The sequence below is a fragment of the Heterodontus francisci genome, chromosome 9 (genome assembly GCF_036365525.1).
Source record: "Heterodontus francisci isolate sHetFra1 chromosome 9, sHetFra1.hap1, whole genome shotgun sequence".
Classification (NCBI taxonomy): Eukaryota; Metazoa; Chordata; class Chondrichthyes; order Heterodontiformes; family Heterodontidae; genus Heterodontus; species Heterodontus francisci.
In genome coordinates this window covers 23995263-24014885 of record NC_090379.1, presented here as the reverse complement: position 1 = coordinate 24014885, position 19623 = coordinate 23995263, and the positions used below count along the sequence as shown (strand labels likewise).

General features: G+C 43.8%; 1 protein-coding gene across 7 annotated transcripts in view; it reads right to left on the bottom strand.

The window, feature by feature from the left end:
• ccdc85ca (coiled-coil domain containing 85C, a) overlaps nt 1-19623 on the bottom strand; it is a 226826-nt gene that overhangs the window by 50500 nt on the left and 156703 nt on the right. For 4 of the 7 annotated variants that reach the window (XM_068038695.1, XM_068038697.1, XM_068038698.1 and 1 more), the window contains exon 3: nt 14819-14896. The exons of the other annotated variants lie outside the window; for them this stretch is intronic. In XM_068038695.1, the coding sequence (XP_067894796.1) occupies nt 14819-14896 (78 nt within the window). The remainder of the gene's footprint in view (nt 1-14818; nt 14897-19623) is intronic. 7 annotated transcript variants of the gene reach the window in all.

Sequence of the window (19623 nt, the reverse complement as noted above, 5' to 3'; positions counted from 1 at the left end):
TGAGGAATTCTGCTTCTAGTTCTGTTCCGAGACCGTTCTGTGTCCTTTTCTATTCAAGATACAGCCTCTACTTCCACTTTTATTTTGTGTCTGTCTTCACAGCAGAAGACACTCGTTCCATACCAGAAATTGGCAGTAACCTAGGGGCTAAAAACTGATATCAGCTGAGAAAAGAATTGGAGAAACTTGAGGGATTAAGATCTGACAAGTCCCCTGGACCAGATGGCCTACATTCTAGGGTTCTAAAAGAGACAATTGAAGAGATAGTGGATGTGCTGGCTATTATTTTCCAGAATTCCTTAGATTCAGGAATGGTCCTGTCAGATTGGAAGTTGGCAAATGTTACACTGCTTTTCAAGAAAGGAGGTAGAGAGAAAACAGGGAACTACAGACCAGTTAGCCTAACATCAGTTGTTGGGAAGATGCTGGAAACTATTGTTAAAGAAGTTTTAACATTGCACTTGGAAAAGCATAGTATGATTCAAAGAAGTCAGCATGGTTTTACTAAAGGGAGATCCTGTTTGACAAATTTATTAGAGTTTCTTGAGGATGTAACTAGTAGAGTAGATAAAGTAGTAGTAAATGTAGTATACATGGATTTCCAAAAGGCATTCGATAAGGTCCCACATAAAAGATTAATTGGCAAGATAAGGGCTCATTGTGTTGGGGATAATACATTAGTGTGAATAGAGGATTGGTTAACAGGCAGGAAGCAGAGAGTGGGAATAAATGGGACATTTTTAAGTTGGCAGGCAGTGAAGAGTGGGGTGCCGCAAGGATCAGTGCTGGGGCCTCAGCTATTTACACTATATTATTGACTTGGATGAAGAGATAGAGAGTACTGTATCTAAGTTTGCTGACGATACAAAGCTCGGTGGAAAGGTAAGCTGCGGGGAGGACACAGAAAGGCTGCAAAGGGATATAGACAGGTTAAGTGAGTGGGCAACAAGATGGCAAATGGAGTATAATGTAGGGAAGTGTGAAGGTGTTCACTTTGATCGCAAAAATAGAAAAGCAGAATATTTTTTAAAAGTTATGAAACTGGTAAGTGTTGATGTTCAGAGAGACTTGGGGGCATTCGTACAAGGAATGCACAAAGTTAACATGCAGGTGCAGCAGGCTAGTAGAAAGGCAAATGGCATGTTGGCCTTTATTGCAAGGGGCCTGGAGTACAGGAATAGAGAAGTCTTACTAAAATTGTACAGGGCTTTGGTGAGATCGCACCTGGAATAATGTGTGCAATTTTGGTCTCCACATTTAAGAAAGGATATACTTGCACCGGAGGCGGTGCAGCAAAGATTTACTAAATTGGTCCCTGGGATGAGGGGGTTGTCCTATGATGAGAGGCTGAGTAAATTAAGCCTATATTCTCTGGAGTTTAGAAGAATGAGAGGCGATCTAATTGAGACATACAAGATTCTGAAAGGGCTTGATAGGGTAGAAGCTGAGAGATTGTTTCTGCTGGTCAGGGAATCTAGAATGTGGGGGCCTGGTCTCAGGATAAGGGGTCAATCATTCAGGACTGAGTTGAGCAGAAATTACTACACTCGAAGGGTTGTGAATCTTTGGAATGCTCTACCCCAGAGGGTTGTGGATGCTACATCATTGAATACATTTAAGGCTGGGATAGATATATTTTTGGTCTCACAGCAAATCAAGAGATGTGAGGAGCAGGCAGGAAAGTGGAATTGAAGCCCAAGATCTGCCATAATCGTTTTGAATGGCGGAGCAGGCTCGATGGGCCATATGGTCTACTTCTTCTCCTATTTCTTGTGTTCTTGTGTTTATGTCTGTCTACCAGGATTACTTCTGTGAGATCTCCCTCTGCACTATCAGACCATCTTTCTGCAGTTGGTGAGTGTTTTTGGCAAAAAAGCGCGTCCAGAAGTGACTACCAGTACTTGCCCTGCGCTTTTTTACTTTTCACCCCACTTTGCCAGTCCGTGAACCTTGCTTCTTGGCCATCATCCTGAGCATTCAACCCATACCTTCAGGTCCATGGCAACTACCTTGTTAAAGTCACGTGCCAATGGAAGGCTTACAATAGGATGTGGCAATGTCCTCCAATACTTTTTTACAGATTTCACCCTTCTCACTAATTTCTTCTATTAGGCTTGTATATTCTTTATCAACCACTCTTGCATTGTTTATTAGGGTTTTTACTGTTTGAAAAGTAGGGTGAGAAAATTGTCTATAGAACTTTAAGACAATTTGTTATTTTTCTTCTGATTCTTATCACCTGATGCCATTAACACTTGTCGAACACTCTGATGAGAAACACTAGGTTTTGTTATGGGAATATGATAATCTCCTTACTGGGTAAACTGCAGATAAACTGACTTTCCAAAAATAATTGTCTTAACATGCTCCCTGTAATGTTTCATTTGTGCCTTTTTCATAGAACGTTTATTCAACAGCAAAAGTATAGAGACTATATCAGTATTTATAAAATGACTTACTCCAATTTTTTTTACATGGAATTACAACTCTCTTTAGTGACCTCAATGCGTTGTCATCGCTAAACCCTAAAGCAAGAAATACTTTTATATTCCTTAACCTTGTGTTGATCCTCACTACTTAGTACTTCAAGATAACATTTCAACCAATCTGTCTCACATACTGTTGAAGTACAAGCACTATCTAGTACTGTACAGTTAAAGGCATCCACAACTAACACATTCATCACAGGACTAAAACTCCTTATGACCAGTACACTTTGTTTTGATTCATCATTATTTTCATCCCCTTCCTCAGAATTCTTTTCATCATGTGTCACTCCGAGGACCCTGCCTCTCCACTTTGGGAAGTTCACTGCATAATGATACTTCGAATCACACCTGAAACACTTATTAACTGTCCTTGGACATTCTCGGGATTCATGGACCCAATTATTTTTGTTCCAATTTTATCTTCTACTGTAATAGCCAGATCTGCTAAAGGTGTCATCTTATTCTGCCCGTCTTTAATCCTTCCATTGTATTGACCCCTCAGTCAGGTTTCCGGACTATTCTGGCAATCATTCAGTCTCTATTCTTTGTGTCACTGCAGAATGTCTCATTTGTTCCATGAATGCTGAAGGAAGTGACTATTGACCCAGGAACTTCTTTAAGGCAGCAGACATCTAATCCAACAGAGTCTCCTTCTCCAAGAACCGAACACTAGTTAGAACCAGTTGCCTGTCCATATGAAACACCTTAGCATAATCCAGTAATTTAAACACTAGTACATATTCAGGGATCCCCAAATTAAATTTCATCTATCTGTTATGCAGTTTGTTCATGTCCATAATATATCAGTTTTCCGAAATCTATCAAATTCTGACCATGCCTCATAGGCATTTAGCAGATCGTCTTTCTTGTAGATTTCATCCAAGAAGGTCCAAACCTACATCACTATCCAACTGACAGACATCCATCTCACAAAATTCTTCATTTCTGCTTTTACTTCTTGTAGGAAACGACAATGCCAAGGCTATAACCTTGTCTTGTCTATGGTAGGGACGTAACCCGAATCCACATATCCACTTTATTCTTCCACTGGTCGTACAGTTCAGACACAGTGGCGCAGTGGTTAGCACCGCAGCCTCACAGCTCCAGCAACCCGGGTTCGGTTCTGGGTACTGCCTGTGCGGAGTTTGCAAGTTCTCCCTGTGACCGCGTGGGTTTCCGCCGGGTGCTCCGGTTTCCTCCCACAGCCAAAGACTTGCAGGTTGATAGGTAAATTGGCCATTTTAAATTGCCCCTAGTGTAGGTAGGTGGTAGGAGAATTGAGCGAAGGTGGGGATGTGGTAGGGAATATGGGATTAATGTAGGATTAGTATAAATGGGTGGTTGATGGTCGGCACAGACTCGGTGGGCCGAAGGGCCTGTTTCAGTGCTGTATCTCTCTAAGACTCTGAGAACATCAGCGATTAATCATACCCTGACATTTTACAGTTGCTTTCTGTCATTTTCCACAATTTTAGCTTTCTATCCTAAAAATTCTTACTTTCCAACCTTCACCGTTAGGCAACCATTCTCTACTACTTTGTTAGGTTCCAGAAAGCCAGGTGGTGAAGAACAGAACTGGAGCCAATCTTTACACACACTTATAAGCATTTATTTACAAAGATACACATTACAAACATGCACCTCCTGACCCAACCCACACAGTTTCAGTTTCTTCCTATTTCTCACAACACAACTGAACCCCCAGTAAATCCCATCACCTGCATAAAATTAATATATAATTAACAACCCTCACCCCCCTATCTGGTGCTTTTGTTGCTAAACCCAGCTTTCTGATCCCAGCAGCTGTGAACTGCGCATTATACAGTGACTGCACTTTAAAATTAATTCAGTGGTTATGAAGCACTTTGAGGCTGCTACATAAATGCAAGTTCTTTTGTTTATTAATGCTTTTATCTTCTGTGAAAAGTTTTAATTGCCAATGGTATCTTGGTGGTTAAATCATACAGGTTTGATTTCAGAATTTAGATTTTTATAACAAATCTATTCAGCTGCTCGTGGTATTGCCAACAGTCAAATGATCTATATATAAAAATATGTATCTACAAAATTAAAATACATTATATATACAGACATACGTATGCATAAAATAAAAATAGTGGGCTGGATTTTACCAACATTGGGGGTCATGGCAAGAGGGGGTGGGCCTGGAAAATACCTCCGGAAGAGGCCCACTACGGGCCTCGATACCGGGAAGGCCCTGCTTTATTTTACCCACAGTAGCAAGGCCTCATGGCGGCCCCACCACCGCACGGCAACGGAGACTTAACTTAAAATATTAAACTAAATGTTAATTAATGACTAATGACTTACCTTGTAGCAACGGCCATCCTGTGCCAACCGTGCCAATATTCTAGCCAGTTGCCGGAACTCCTACGCCTTCGGATCTGGATATCCGAGGAAGAAGACTGGTGGGGAGGGGGAAGCGTGAAGTTCTCAGGGCAGTGGGTTGGGGGGTGTGGGGGAGATGGGAGTGGGGAAAACTCCCCCTGTTGGTTTTGGGGAGAGGGGACTCAATGTGCAATGAAAAGTTTAATTTTATTTTTTTGGACAGCAGGACCTTTAAAAATTTAAATCTCACTGAAGGCCTTGAAGCCCTTTTAAAAATTACACCGGCACCTGCGCAGTGGTACTGGACGCTGTTGCCGGGGACGGAGCGCCATCCCCCTCTATGTCATCGGGGCAGGCAGTCCAGCCCCTCCGTGTAGTATAGTGGCGGCTCCATGACACACACCTTGTGTGTGTGCCACGTCTTTTTTGAAGCTCACTGCCGTTGGTAAAATCCAGCCCAGTGTGTGTGTGTTTATTTTAAAACACACAAACATAAAATGGTGGCATAGTTTGAAGAGAGACTTCAGATGCTCTCTCTACACTGTCCCCTAAAGGCTAGAACCTGCAATGCCATTGTTACAATTACCTGTTTGCAAAGGCAGTTTCACTGTGAAATGCTGACCAGTAATCCAGAGCCCAGGCTAATGCTCTGGGGAAATGGGTTCGAATCCAATTTCAATTAAATTCAATTAATAAATCTGGAATTAAAAAGCTCGTCTAATGATGACCATGAAACCATTGTCAATTGTTGTAAATAACCCATCTGGTTCACTAATGCCCTTTAAGAAAGGCAATCTGCTGTCCTTACCTGGTCTGGCCTACATGTGACTCCAGACCCACAGCAATGTGGTTTTCTTCTTAAAATGTCCTCTGAAATGACCTAGCACGCCACTCAATTCAAAGGCAATTAGGGATGGGCAATAAATGTTGGCCTAGCCAGCGACGCCCACATCCCACAAATGAATTTTAAAAAAACATAAAAATGTGATGAAAAGTTGCGACAACAGTGAATTGGGCAGGAAGCGTGTGCATTTTCAAACATCCATCAGTGATCTCCACTTCTGAATAGTGACACTTAGGTGGTTTGATGATGTACATAAACAAACAGCTTATGAAAATATTGCAGCTATAATACACTGGTTTAAAAACCAGTTGCTATGAGGAACTGAATAAAGCAGTCGGGGTCTACCAACGTCAATAGAGCAGCCTCGCTCCCAGACTGGAAGCTTCCAGTGACCTTTTTGTCACTGACAAAACGTATTAGTGAAGAAAAGGGCAGAATTGTTGAACAAAGATGAAAAAAAGTGCACATGCATGCAAAGGAATAACATTAACTAGCAGCACATGAAAGAGCTCAGGGTAGACACAATCTGAACTGTGATTTCAGTGACTGGAGATGAGAACATAAAAAATAGGAACAGGAGTAGGCTATATGGCTCTGTGAGCCTACTCTGCTATTCAGAAAGGTCACAGCAGACCTTCAACTTCAAATCCACTTTCCTGTCCTATCCCCATATTCCTGGATGCCTTTAGTGTCCAAAAGTCTATTGATCTCCGCCTTAAATATACTCAATGACTGTGCATCTGCAGCCCTCTGGAATAAATGCATTTAATTTTTGCAGATGTATTTTTGAGAGGAACTCAATACGATGGGAGGAAGTTATCTCAGGAATGTGGTAGGGAGTAACTGAGGTAAATTCAGATTCAATATTGCTTTAGCTCAGGTTTGTTTCTCTTACATCTCATTCACAGTTACGAATCGGAATGGTGTCAAAACCAGAGTGTGTTGTTATTCAGCAGTGTAGAGAACGAGATCCACACAGCTTTATTTAAACTAAACTCGACTGGGCTGGACTTGTAGGCAGAGCTGGTGAAGTCAACATCCCTGGGATCATTTAATAAGCATTTGGATGCAGCAATGAGAGTGGGATGGAGTGTAAAGTGTAGTGTTGTTCTGGCTGGACTAGTTAAGGATGGGCCAAATTACCTTCATCAGTAGTAAATATCTTGTGATCTTGGAGACCTGGAAATGAAAATTCGGGCAGGTGCTCTTATGGGTGTGGTTTTTGCTGTCTTCCCTGCACTCAGGTGATCTGGGTGACCCAGAAAGAGGGGTGCTACACCTGTCCTCGGCCATTCTCGATGCTGACATGAGGGCCTAGATTTTCAAGTGGAGTGTAATTCCGAGGGACAAAACCCCTGCCCAACACAGAGATGGCACCCCTGGCCCTGGCCATAGTTCTGGCCGCAGGATTGTTTGAATGCAGGATGTGGGCTCTGTGACTCCTGCCAGGGAATGCAACAGACTAGAGGTGAAGAGGAGACTTGTTGCAAAAGGCTGTAGCAAAAGAAGTGCAGCCACAGAGCAGCCTGCAAAATAAATACAGTATAGATTTTATTCATTCTTCCAGATGCTCATGGCTATGCCCAGTGCTTTGACATGCCTTTTTCCATTGAAATCCCCCTGTGCTGAGCTTAAACTCAGGACCTCAGGAACGAACTGATGGTCCTGTATCTCGTGCTCAGTCAGGGAAAACAACAGGAAATAAGGTGGAGACCAAATTCCTCACCTCAACTTAATTTGCACCCACCTGACTTAAAGCCACTTGGTCCATCAACAGGGAAACTGGTTGTTACTATTGAGGGGGGAAGAGAAGGCATGCCTGCATTAGACTGTGTGCTCAACAGTCCTCCATCTGCGCCCACCCTAAATCCACAGAGAAATTGGTAGGGGAATGAGCAGACAATCTAATCCCACTGAGCCTGATAATGGAAAGTGTCCTATTTCCAGTACTTAATGCGCAAAAGGTTCATACAAAAAAAATTATTCAGGAATAGAATATTTCAGCAGATAGACTATATCTGAATTCTCTGCTATTATCAAACTTGCAATATGATTTCTTGCCTGAAGAATGATGAGCAATGAGCAATGGGCTGTAATGTGATCCAAACTCAGGGATCATCACCATCACACATCATCACCACACATAGCACCATAAATGCATTGAGCCCAATACTGACAGGGACGGATTGCACAGGCAGGAGGGAGGTGTTTTGCTCAGGAAACCTGGGGCTTTGGCTTTCCCCACAATCTGTACAGTTTTAAACACTAAAGCGTGAGTCTTTTTGTCTGCATTCACTGCCAGGAAGCCAGCCTGATTGACAGTTCAGCGGGGATCCCTCAAGATGAGGCCATAGGACCAGGTAAGGAATCCACTGCTGCACTAGTAGGAGCGTTGGGGGTGGGAGGGGATGTCTGGATCTTGGGAGGAGCGGTCATGATCCCCAAGAAGGGGGTAGTCTGATTCTGGGGGAGTTGGGGGGGGTGGGTGGCGAAAGGAGGGCGGTGCAGGGCAGGGTGATCCATTGGCTGGATTCCCCAATGTCCAATGGCAGGGAGAATGTAGCTAGGGAGCTTGGGGATCTGGGGGAAACACTCCTGCCTTTCCTGACCCACAAGCAGTGGTGTAAATGGTCTTACCTTTTCCCCAGTGCTGTCCTCGCCTCTCTTGAGCTGCCGGGATTCCTGAGACGCACAAATCCCGCTCGACCAGGGTTAAACCAGTTAAACCTCATTATAATATTTAAATGGCAACCCGCCTCCTGTGAGCTGGTTGGCTGCCTGTCCCCTGTCCTGCCTCCATTAAACTCTGTATGGGCGGATTGGAGGTGGGTGCAGGTCAGGTTTGAGATTTTTTAGAATTTTTACATCTCACTCAACCCCAACTCACTTATTTTTGGGGCTAGAATTACACCATTGTCTCAGTTATTTAACCTACTTGAGCATATCCCTGGGGATTCAACAATAACAACTGACATTTACAAAGCATCTTTAATGTAGTCAAATGTCCCAAATTGCTTCACAGGAGCAGTATCATACAATATCTGTCACCAGGCTACACTGGGAGATATTATAACAGGTGACCAAATGCTTGGTCAAGGAGTTAGGTTTTAAGGAATGTCTTAGAGGAGGAAAGAGAGGTGGCGAGGCAGAGAGGTTTAGGAAGGGAATTTCAGAGCTTAGTGCCCAGACAACTGAAGGCACAGCCACAGATGATGGAGCAATTAAAATCAGAGACCCACAAATAGAAATAGAAGAGGCAGATATCTTAGGAGGGTTGTAGGGCTGGAGGATGTTACAGAGATAGGGAGAGGTGAGACCATGGAGGGATTTGACAACAAGGATGAGAATTTTAAAATTGAGGCGTTGCTTAACTGGGAGCCATTGTAGGTCAGTGAGGGATGATGGGTGGATGGGTCTGAGCATGAGTTAGGATGTAGACAGCAGAGCTTTGGAAGAACTAAAGTTTACAAAGGGTGAAAGATGAAAGGCTGGCCAGGAGGCTGTTGGAAAAGTCAAGTCTAGGAGATAAAAAAGGCATGGAAGAAAGTTGTAAACTGCTTGCTTGGAGGCTGCATATCTTACCTCACCAGTGTCTCAGCCAATCTCAAACAGCACACTTGATGTTTATTTAATCAGATACAAAAGCGAAGGAAGCAAACAGTCCAAGAAAGCAGTTCGCTGCTGTTTACCCCATGATATTCAACCCTCTGAGAAGCAAAGAATGAAGTCTGCCTAGAGCTTTAGCTCAGCTTTTCTTCCCAGTGCACATCATTCAGGTCAGCTTGCACTTTTCCCCTCCTCCTATTATTGGGATCTGACAGGGTACCTCTGTGCTGCTTGTGCTGGCTGACACATTACACATTAACCAAACTCACCATCAATCTTTCAAAGGCCAGCTAGATACACAGCATCTTTAAACAATAACGTGCATGAATAATCCTAATTTGCTGTCAGTCCATTTCTTGGACAATTTGAGTTCAAATAAGATTGAAGAGACAGCTATCATGATGAAATGCTAGTGCCTATGAGTTCTTCCATCTAGCTTTCAATCACGACCCTACATTAATAATAACTTGGAGCTCTGACAGGTTTGGCAAGCTACTGCCTAGGGATGTGATTATTATAATGCAGGGCAGGAATGAGGGAAGGAAATAAAAGGCTGCTGGCTAATAAAGGGAGTGATTGCTATATCAACGGAAGTATTGGAAGTTCAGTTCAACATAAATCAGTTTGGATTTAGGTATGCCATCACTTTAAAAGAAACAACAGTATGCATTCCCTGGGGGGTCTGAGTGGCTAGATGCACTTACATACAAGGTGCCGTCAGGTTCAATCCCTGAGTAGCCATCACTAATGGTTAGACAATAGGCTCCAATTAGCTTCAGCATTCCCAAGATCAATTGGCTAGGATTCTCAGTGATTCCTGCTGGCTGTGTGTGTGTGTGCACGAGGTGAGGGCAGGATTGGGATGCACTTGGGAAGTCCCCACAACAGAACAGCTACATCACACTCACCATCTAGACTCTTTGGCCAGGCAACGGTGAGACAAATAGCCATGGGAACTATACCCCAACATGAGACACTGCCTTCAGGGATGGTAAGACAAAAGCATTGAAAAAAAGCCAAGTGTGTGGCTCTCCCCCAACTGATTTAAGACTTGAATATATGACCCACACAGACCAGGCAGGTCCCAGGTTGAGTCTCTGGTATTTTGCTGAATTACAGATTTCAGCTGCACATTGGTAATTGCCTTTAACATCCTGGATTAGGGGCAACTAACACATTTAGAATGCCTGGTCCAGATCAGTATTCAGCTGGACATTGGGGCCTCAGTTGTGACGCTCCAACCAATGACTACACTTCAAAACTATTTTATGGCTGGAACACACTTTGGGACATCCTAAGGCCGACTAAGGCACTATATAAATGCAAGTCTTTCCTCTTTTTTCCTCCTCAGCTGACTTGCACCATAATGTATCGCTAGGCCGAGGATGTTTGGGACCAGTATCTCTAACCCTTCTCGGGAGAAATGATATTTGCATTGAGGTCTGGAACAGACTCGAGGAGCGAAATGGCCTGTACCTGTTCGTATCAAAATGCAAAAGAAATACACAAAATAAATGGCCAATAATCAAAACTTCCTTCAATACCTCTTGAAAATAAATCTTGTACCTACAGCATTATCCTCTGCACTTGTATATACTTTAGTATTTTCCCCCTATAATAAGTGATCAAGTGTTAGGTGTACCAGCAACATATCAGTAACTATGCGCAAACTCTCATCTTCATATATCACAACCACTACATGGCTATGGATGCTGCGTCAATTGAAATTTTCAAGGAGATTGGGAGAATTTTATTAGGCTAATGTTATTGAGAGATCTAGAACAAAGGTGGGTAAATGGTGCAGAGGGACAGATCAGCCATGATCCAGTTGAATGACGGAAACAGGCTTGAGGGACTGAATGGCTTATTCCTGTTCCTATTCGCATGACCGCATATGTGAGAGGATCTCCTCATTCTGCCACTGTTGACAAGATGTTGACAACTGTCTCATTTCACATTGACCATCAGGGGGAAGCACTGAGCAGTGACTGGACCCTTATGTTGGGGGTGGGGAGTGGGAGGGAGAGAGTGAAATTTGCTTAAAATAAGAATCAGTAGGTGAGTCAACCTATCATGTGTTTCTTTGCAGCCAGTTTAATGGGAGCAGGTCACATGCCCAGCCTTACAGTCAGATGGTTGTGTTCATACGAGGGAGTGGAGTAGGGGAGAGTAAAGGAGTGAATAGAAGGAAGTGAAAGCAAAATACTGCGGATGCTGGAAATCTGAAATAAAAACAAGAAATGCTGGAACCACTCAGCAGGTCTGGCAGCATCTGTGGAAAGAGAAGCAGAGTTAACGTTTCGGGTCAGTGACCCTTCATCGGAACCCGTACTTCAATAGAAGGAAGTGGCTGCTCAGTACGAGATCAGACCGTGTCTCTACAAATAATGCAGGAGATACAGGGAAGGAAATGCTGTAGGTTTGGTGCTTTCAGTTAACACAGTGGAGTAGTGACATGTAATAAAATGCATCATCTTGTACTCAGAAAGGCGACATCAAAAAAACAGCAACAGAACAGAACAAAAAGTTAGTGCCCAGCCTGCCGAAAATTCACAACCACTAAAGCTCCCAGGGTGCTCCTCTTGGCAGATCGCACTGTGAATTCCTTTACATTGATAGCGTTCTGCCGTTCCTTCTGATCCTAGCTTCCTGATTGCTGTTGCATTTTGTACTGTTTTTCCAGCACGTTACTACATGGAATGTAATCCTGTGTGTTCTGGATACAACAGGCTCCAGACTGCCGAGTGCTGCCATGAAACTCTGTATACAATGAAACATCACACTGCTTGAAAATTGGCAATTCTGGCTTATTTATTTATTTAGAGATACAACACTGAAACAGGCCCTTCGGCCCACCGAGTCTGTGCCAACCAAGAACCATTTATACTAACCCTACAGTGATCCCATATTCCCTACCACCTACCTACACTAGGGGCAATTTACAATGGCCAATTTACCCATCACCTGCAAGTCTTTGGCGGTGGGAGGAAACCGGAGCACCCGGCGAAAACCCACACGGTCACAGGGAGAACTTGCAAACTCCACACAGGCAGTACCCAGAATTGAACCCGGGTCCCTGGAGCTGTGAGGCTGCGGTGCTAACCATTGCACCACTGTGCCGCCACTGTGACTTATTTTCAATAAAATGCCTCACAAAGCCACTCTTCACTTATCACTTGTCATCTGATCATTTTTTCAAAAGGGTAGGAAGTGTGCAGCCCCACAAAACCACAATACCCTCAGCAATGGCAGTTCAAGGTCTCGAGTGGAACTCGCCCTAAGAGTACTTTTATGCTTCTGCTCCCTACATCCTATTTCAGCAGAGGAGTGTCCCTGCTCCTCTACCCTCAGACTCAAGAGCCTGTCTCTGGATGTATCACAGAATCACAGAATAATATAGTGCAGAAGAGGCCCTTCGGCCTATTGAGTCTGCACTGATGCATTAAAACACCTGACCTGTCTATCTAATCCCATTTGCCAGCACTTGGCCCATAGCCTTGAATGTTATGACGTGCCAAGTGCTCATCCAGGTACTTTTTAAAGGATGTGAGGCAAAATGCATCGACCACCCTCCCAGGCAGGGCATTCCAGACCGTCACCACCCTCTGGGTAAAAATGTTCTTCCTCAAGTCCCCCTTAAACCTCCCGCCCCTCACCTTAAACTTGTCACCCCTCATAACTAACCCTTCAACTTAGGGGAACAGCTGCTCCCTATCCACCCTGTCCATGCCCCTCATAATCTTGTACACCTCGACCAAGTCACCCCTCAGTCTTCTCTGCTCCAGTGAAAACAACCCAAGCCTATCCAACCTCTCTTCAGAGCTTAAATGTTCCATCCCAGGCAACATCCTGGTGAATCGTCTCTGCACCCCCTCCAATGCAATCACATCCTTCCTATAATGTGGTGACCAGAATTGCACACAGTACTCCAGCTGTGGCCTTACCAAAGTTCTGTACAACTCCAACATGACCTCCCTGCTTTTGTATTCTATGCCTCGATTGATAAAGGCAAGTGTCCCATATGCCTTTTTCACCACCCTATTAACTTGCCCTTCTGCCTTCAGAGATCTATGGACAAACACGCCAAGGTCCCTTTGTTCCTCGGAACTTCCCAGTGTCAGGCCATTCATTGAATACCTCTGTGTCACATTACTCCTTCCAAAGTGCATCACCTCACACTTTTCAGCGTTAAATTCCATCTGCCACTTTTCTGCCCATTTGACCATCCCGTCTATATCTTCCTGTAACCTAAGACACTCCACCTCAGTGTTAACCACTCGGCCAATCTTTGTGTCATCCGCAAACTTACTGATCCTACCCCCCACATAGTCATCTATGTCGTTTATATAAGTGACAAACAATAGGGGACCCAGCACAGATCCCAGTGGTACGCCACTGGACACTGGCTTCCAGTCACTAAAACAGCAGTCTGTCATCACTCTCTGTCTCCTACAGCTAAGCCAATTTTGAATCCACCTTATCAAGTTACCTTGTATCCCATGTGCATTTGCTTTCTTGATAAGTCTCCCATGTGGGATCTTGTCTGTATGTATGCTGGGCTCCACTTTTGTACAGACACATGTTAATGTAACTGGAACTGTCTTTCTTATCCCAATATCTGAATCACAGATTCAGATTTTCATGTGTCTATGACCACACTGGTTACTGGAATTGACCTTGTTTAAGCCAACGAAGTATAACTAAGGGAAGAAGATCTGCACAGCTGCAGTTGTGGTTTCCCCTTGCGCATATTTGTAAAGTGTCTTGGGATGTTTTCTTACATCAAAGATACTATTTAAGATGCAAGTTGTGTCAAAAATGCTTTAAAAGAACAAAGACTTGCAAGTGCAAACCTTTAGGATTGAGAGTAACTCATTCTTGGACAATTGGAGCCCATGGTTAAGGAAACAACGATGAAGGAAGAACCTTTCAGAAGGGTTAATGGGACTCATTATCCAGCATTAATGCCCAAAGTCGATTTGCAGCAGGGGTTTGAATTTGAATCTGGACACTTAGCGGCAAACTGAAATTAGTTCCACAGCCCAAAATGTCTTTTTGGTCTGGCGTATGTAGAAACTCATCAACATGCTTAAGGGTCTCCAAACCAAGCTATTGAAAAATTCAAATTGACTTGCTTGGAGTTCACATTCTCTTCCAGTAGCATTACACCCAATGTATTTCAACTGAGAGCACATAGCTGCAGAACCAGTGAATAGCACTCACCATACCCACCATTACCACAACCCCCAGCAAATGTGCACAGAGACTTTCAGCCAAGTTTAATCAACCAGAACAGAACAGCACACAGTGTACTGGCAATTTCTTGCTGCCTCTCCAGCCAGAACAACCTTACCCATTGGCGCTTTGGCTTTTAGGGTTCTCTGGAGTAGACATCCCATTTTCCAATGACAGGTCTAATCCCACCCCCCCCCCCCCCACCCCCAACCCCCAACAAACAGCTTCCACAAGTGGGTCAGGCTGGCTGGTCATTCATTAACAGTGTCAATCACCCAACACTAACATGCCTCACCTTGATTGCATACGAAGGTCTAACAGATCTCTGCAAGCTTAAACTGGAAAGGTACGAGCTGTGCTCTGGAGAACAGTCCTTGAAAGAAATGGGGAAAAGTTAAAGCTGAAAGCAAGAGAACTTGTGAAGAAATGCAACAGACAAAATGATCATCTAAAAGTAAAAGGGAAATTAAAAATATACTAAGACTTTTGAGAGACTGGAAAAGATAAGAGCAAACAACAAACTGGCTAAAACCCCGATAATTCTTTGTAAGAGTCTCAAGTTTGTTTGAATTTCATAACTCAGAATTTCCCCCTCGCTCCAGGTACCACATCCTGCCCCTTACTGAGCTGTCAGATAAAACAACCTCACACTTTACACCTGTACCAACTTAATAAATTAGTTTTGAGGGGAAGGGGGAAGAAAGGGAGGTACATGAGAACTGTTAACACATCCAGCCTCAGAATTAACCAGATGAAAATAAACTAAAAAGGACCCTGATCCATTGTTGGCCTATTTTTTGTTGTACACTGTTTCAGCAAACTCTCTCCTTTCGTGAAGGTGCTGTGGTACATGGTGTTGTTACCTTTGGCCCAGTCCACACAGATGTGGGGCTTAGATTGATTGACAGTAACTGTTGTTAGTTAGGAAACAAGTGATCATTTGATTGACAGCACACAGATTGTTGCTTCTTACCAAACAGTGATGTTTGAAGCTGTGCTTCCCAGTGAAAGATTACGTTTTTGCTCCTTCTGTTCGACATCTGGCAGCCTCCCAGATCGATCAGGGACTGAGTAGGTTGGGGCTCTTTACAATTGAAAAGAGAAGGCTGAGGGGTGACCTGGCAGAGGTCTTTAAGATAATGTAAGAGTTTAATAGAGTGGATACAGAGAAAATGCTTCCACTTGTGAGGGAAAACAAAACGAGAGGTCATACGTATCAGATAGTCACCAATAAATCCAATTAGGGAATTAAGGAGGAACCTCTTTACCCAAAAAGTAGTAAGAATGTGGAACTCACTACGACAAGGAGTGGTTGAGGCAAGTAGCATAGATGCATTTAAGGGGAAGTTAGATAAGCACATGAGGGAGAAAGGAACTAGGGTTTGGTGCAGAGGGATAGAGTGAGGCTCTACGCCAGTTCGGCCAAATGGCCTGTTTCTGTTCTGTAAATTCTATGTAATTCTATCGGAAAATTACTTTTTAAAGTTCTTTTGCAAGGCTATACCTTGAACATTTCTCCACACTATAGAAAATCATAGAATCAAACAGTACAGAATGAGGTCATTCAGCCCATCATACCACCTGTGCTAGCTTTTTGAAAGAGCTGCCTAATTAGTCCCACTCCTCTGCTCCTTCCTCAGAGCCGTGGAGACTTCCCTTTCCAGGTCTATATCATATTCCCTTTTGAAAGTCGCTATGTAACCTGCTTCCGCCACCCCTTCAGGCAGTACATGCCAGATCATAATAACTTGCTCGAGTATAATGTCCTTGGACTAAAACACAAACAACAGAATTTGATTCTGGTCATATTGAACTAGTTGAGTATGGTAATAAAGAGCTTTGGAAGTGCTTGCTACCAAATCTTGTACCTCGCCCACAAAAACAGGACTTCCACAGCTCAGTTTCAAAACAAGCCAATTGCTAGACAGTCTACCCAGAAATTGGACTGTTGAGTTGAACACCGGACTTATAGCCAACACAGTGGTATAGACTTCACGGTTACTAGATGTGCTCCAGTACTTCATGCAAATCACCATTTTTCAAATCACCTGACGGCAGGCTGATCTTCATGTGGAGCATCACACCCAATTCTGACTTTCCCCCTCTGCACCACCTCCCTCCGCCCCAGTGTATACACTCATGCACTTTCCAGTAGGGGCCTTGGTTAACACACAGAGGCAACGTCTGCTGGGCCCTCCTTCCCTATTCTGAGGGCACCAAGTCTAACTGCTGCCTTTGCCAACCTCATTGAGCTTAGTTAGCCCAGCATCAGATAAAGGATCAAACCTAGACCTTTCCTGGTTTAAACGGCTCAGTGTTACAACACAGGCAGCAAGTGCTGGTTCCTTGAGCACGCGCCCAGACTTCTATGAGTCACATGTGAACCAAACATCACTATATTCTCAGGGTATTCAACAAAGGACCACACGTTTTCCTGACGCTACACAAACATAACTGGAACGTAAGTGGATTGTTCCATTGGCAACCCTTGGATTACCATCCATTTTTACCGCAACAAATTTCTTTGGCTGCAAAAAATTAAGCATTTTTGTAACCGTCATGCACAGTTAATAAAAATCAGTATTCATTAAAAGAAAACCATCAGTAAGCAGGCAAGCGCCAAGCAGTCATGCCACTTAACTAAGTGATCCTTGACCCCTGCTTCATGCGGATAACTTACTAATTATTTACTCTCGGCAGTCTACACGGAAATGAAATAAAGAAAATACGCACAGACACTAAGGAACAAGCAGATATGATACTGCTAAAGCAGAAATCCTGGAATGCCCCCTTTATCCAATCTGTGATCAATATTACTTGTGAGCTTACAATCAAGAGGCTTTTAGCATTTCAGCCCATGACAATTAGAGTTGTGTAGATGACAGTAAATAGTATGAAATAATAAATCAAATGCCATTAAATAATATTATACCTTTTTGGGGGGTGGGGGATGGGGGTGCGAATGGGAAGAGACATACAGAAAGAGAAAAGCAACATTCCATTCTGGAGTAAAAACAGAAAATGCTGGAAATGCTCAGCAGGTCTGGCAGTGGCTGTGCAGAAAGGGGACGGCACAGTGGCGCAGTGGTTAGCACCGCAGCCTCACAGCTCCAGGGACCCGGGTTCGATTCCGGGTACTGCCTGTGTGGAGTTTGCAAGTTCTCCCTGTGTCTGCGTGGGTTTTCTCCGGGTGCTCCGGTTTCCTCCCACAAGCCAAAAGACTTGCAGGTTGGTAGGTAAATTGGCCATTATAAATTGTCACTAGTATAGGTAGGTGGTAGGGAAATATAGGGACAGGTGGGGATGTTTGGTAGGAATATGGGATTAGTGTAGGATTAGTATAAATGGGTGGTTGATGTTCGGCACAGACTCGGTGGGCCGAAGGGCCTGTTTCAGTGCTGTATCTCTGATCTAATCAAAAGCTAACATTTCAGGTTGATGGTTTTTTGTTAGAACTGGAAGACGTTTAACTGAGATGCAACTGCTGAGTGTTTCCAGCATTTTCTTTCAGATTTCCAGCGTTTGCGGTATTTTGCTTTTGTTTCCCTTCTCGAGATTTCTCTGGGGTGACAAATCCCTCGCACTGAATTGTGTTAAAAAAAAAAGTCAAGAGCAGGAAGTGTCACCACATCAAACACCATTACCTAACCACAACCACCACTACAAAGCATGCCTCCCAGAATGCTCTGGGGTATGTATGTACCTGTCTGAAATTTCTTGGCGAATTATTTCGTCCTGCGAGCTAAGAAGGAGGAAATGAAGAGAAATTGTTTGGTCCTGTTATAGGGAAAAAATCATCCTTACCTTCAGATGAGAGAATGCAAGCATGGAAATCAATGGTCCAAAAACCTGCTGCCCTCTGGTACAATGAACCAGAAGGGTTGAAATCTAAGCCGGAACCTGGATACATCAGATTCCAGTGCTCAGCTGCAACTTCTGGGATGGGCTTGTGAGGACGGAGCCTCTTCCCTTGAGGGGAGGAGGGGTTGGGACTCTGAACTTTGGGAGTTGTTGCTTCTCCCAACTTTCACTGAAACTCATCGTAGGGTCCACAGAGGTACACCAGATGTGATCAGGCACACCATGCCAACATGAAGCCTTGCACCCTCAAAGAGGAACACCATTATTTTGTAAAAGTAAACTTAAATGTGGCTCCTCCTTACAAAGGTGGATTGCTGGGTGTTTACGGGCCGGAAAGGGAATCAGTAGCCTTTGGCCCAAAAACTTCTGTCAGGCTGTCTGCCCGTGTCACTGTAGCGGAGTGCCTAGATACACCCACTAGTGGCTCGGGCTCCTGACACTGCAACATAAAGTGGGGAATCTCCCCTTGACTCTAGAATGTCCACCAGGATCTACGACAGGGGTTCCTGGAGAGTACACCTTGGCCTTACGTCCAGCTATATCACCAGGCACATTTTCAGGTTCAACATTTTTTGTATTCTTGTCAAAATTTCCAGTGAACCTAACAGTATTTAAGTAGCAGTCACCATCAGGCCATATAGATACACTCGAAAACACATGCACGACATACATGCATTCTTCTTTCTCTCTAAAGGGGATGGCTGATGGTTGGGACTCTGCCCATTTCCTTCAAAAGTTGTATTCCTTCTAAAACCTAGAATTTTCCAGGTCCTTTTAAAATAATTGGTAAAGGAACTAGAGGAAAGAGGAGATTTTCTTTTACGCAGCAAGTTATGATCTGGAATGTACCGCCTGAACGGGCGATGGAAGCAGATTCAATGGTAACTTACAAAAGGGAATTGGATAAATACTTGAAAAGGAAAAACTAATAGGGCTATGGGGATAGAGCAGGGGCAGTGGCACTAATCGGATAGCTCACTCAAAGAGCTGGCACAGGGCTGAATGGCCTCCTTCTGTGCTGTATGATTCTGTGATTATCTTTCTTGGCCCCACACTCCTCAAACCTCTTTCCTTGCTCCTCTCTCCTTCAGTTGTACTTTCAATCACCTCTCCTGACATTCTACTACCACCCGCCATCCCTGCTCTCCTCTGTAAAGTGTCAGACGATGTTTCTTACATTAAACGTGCCATAAAAGTGCAAGTTGCTAGTATATTGGAAATAAAATTATTAAATTTCTA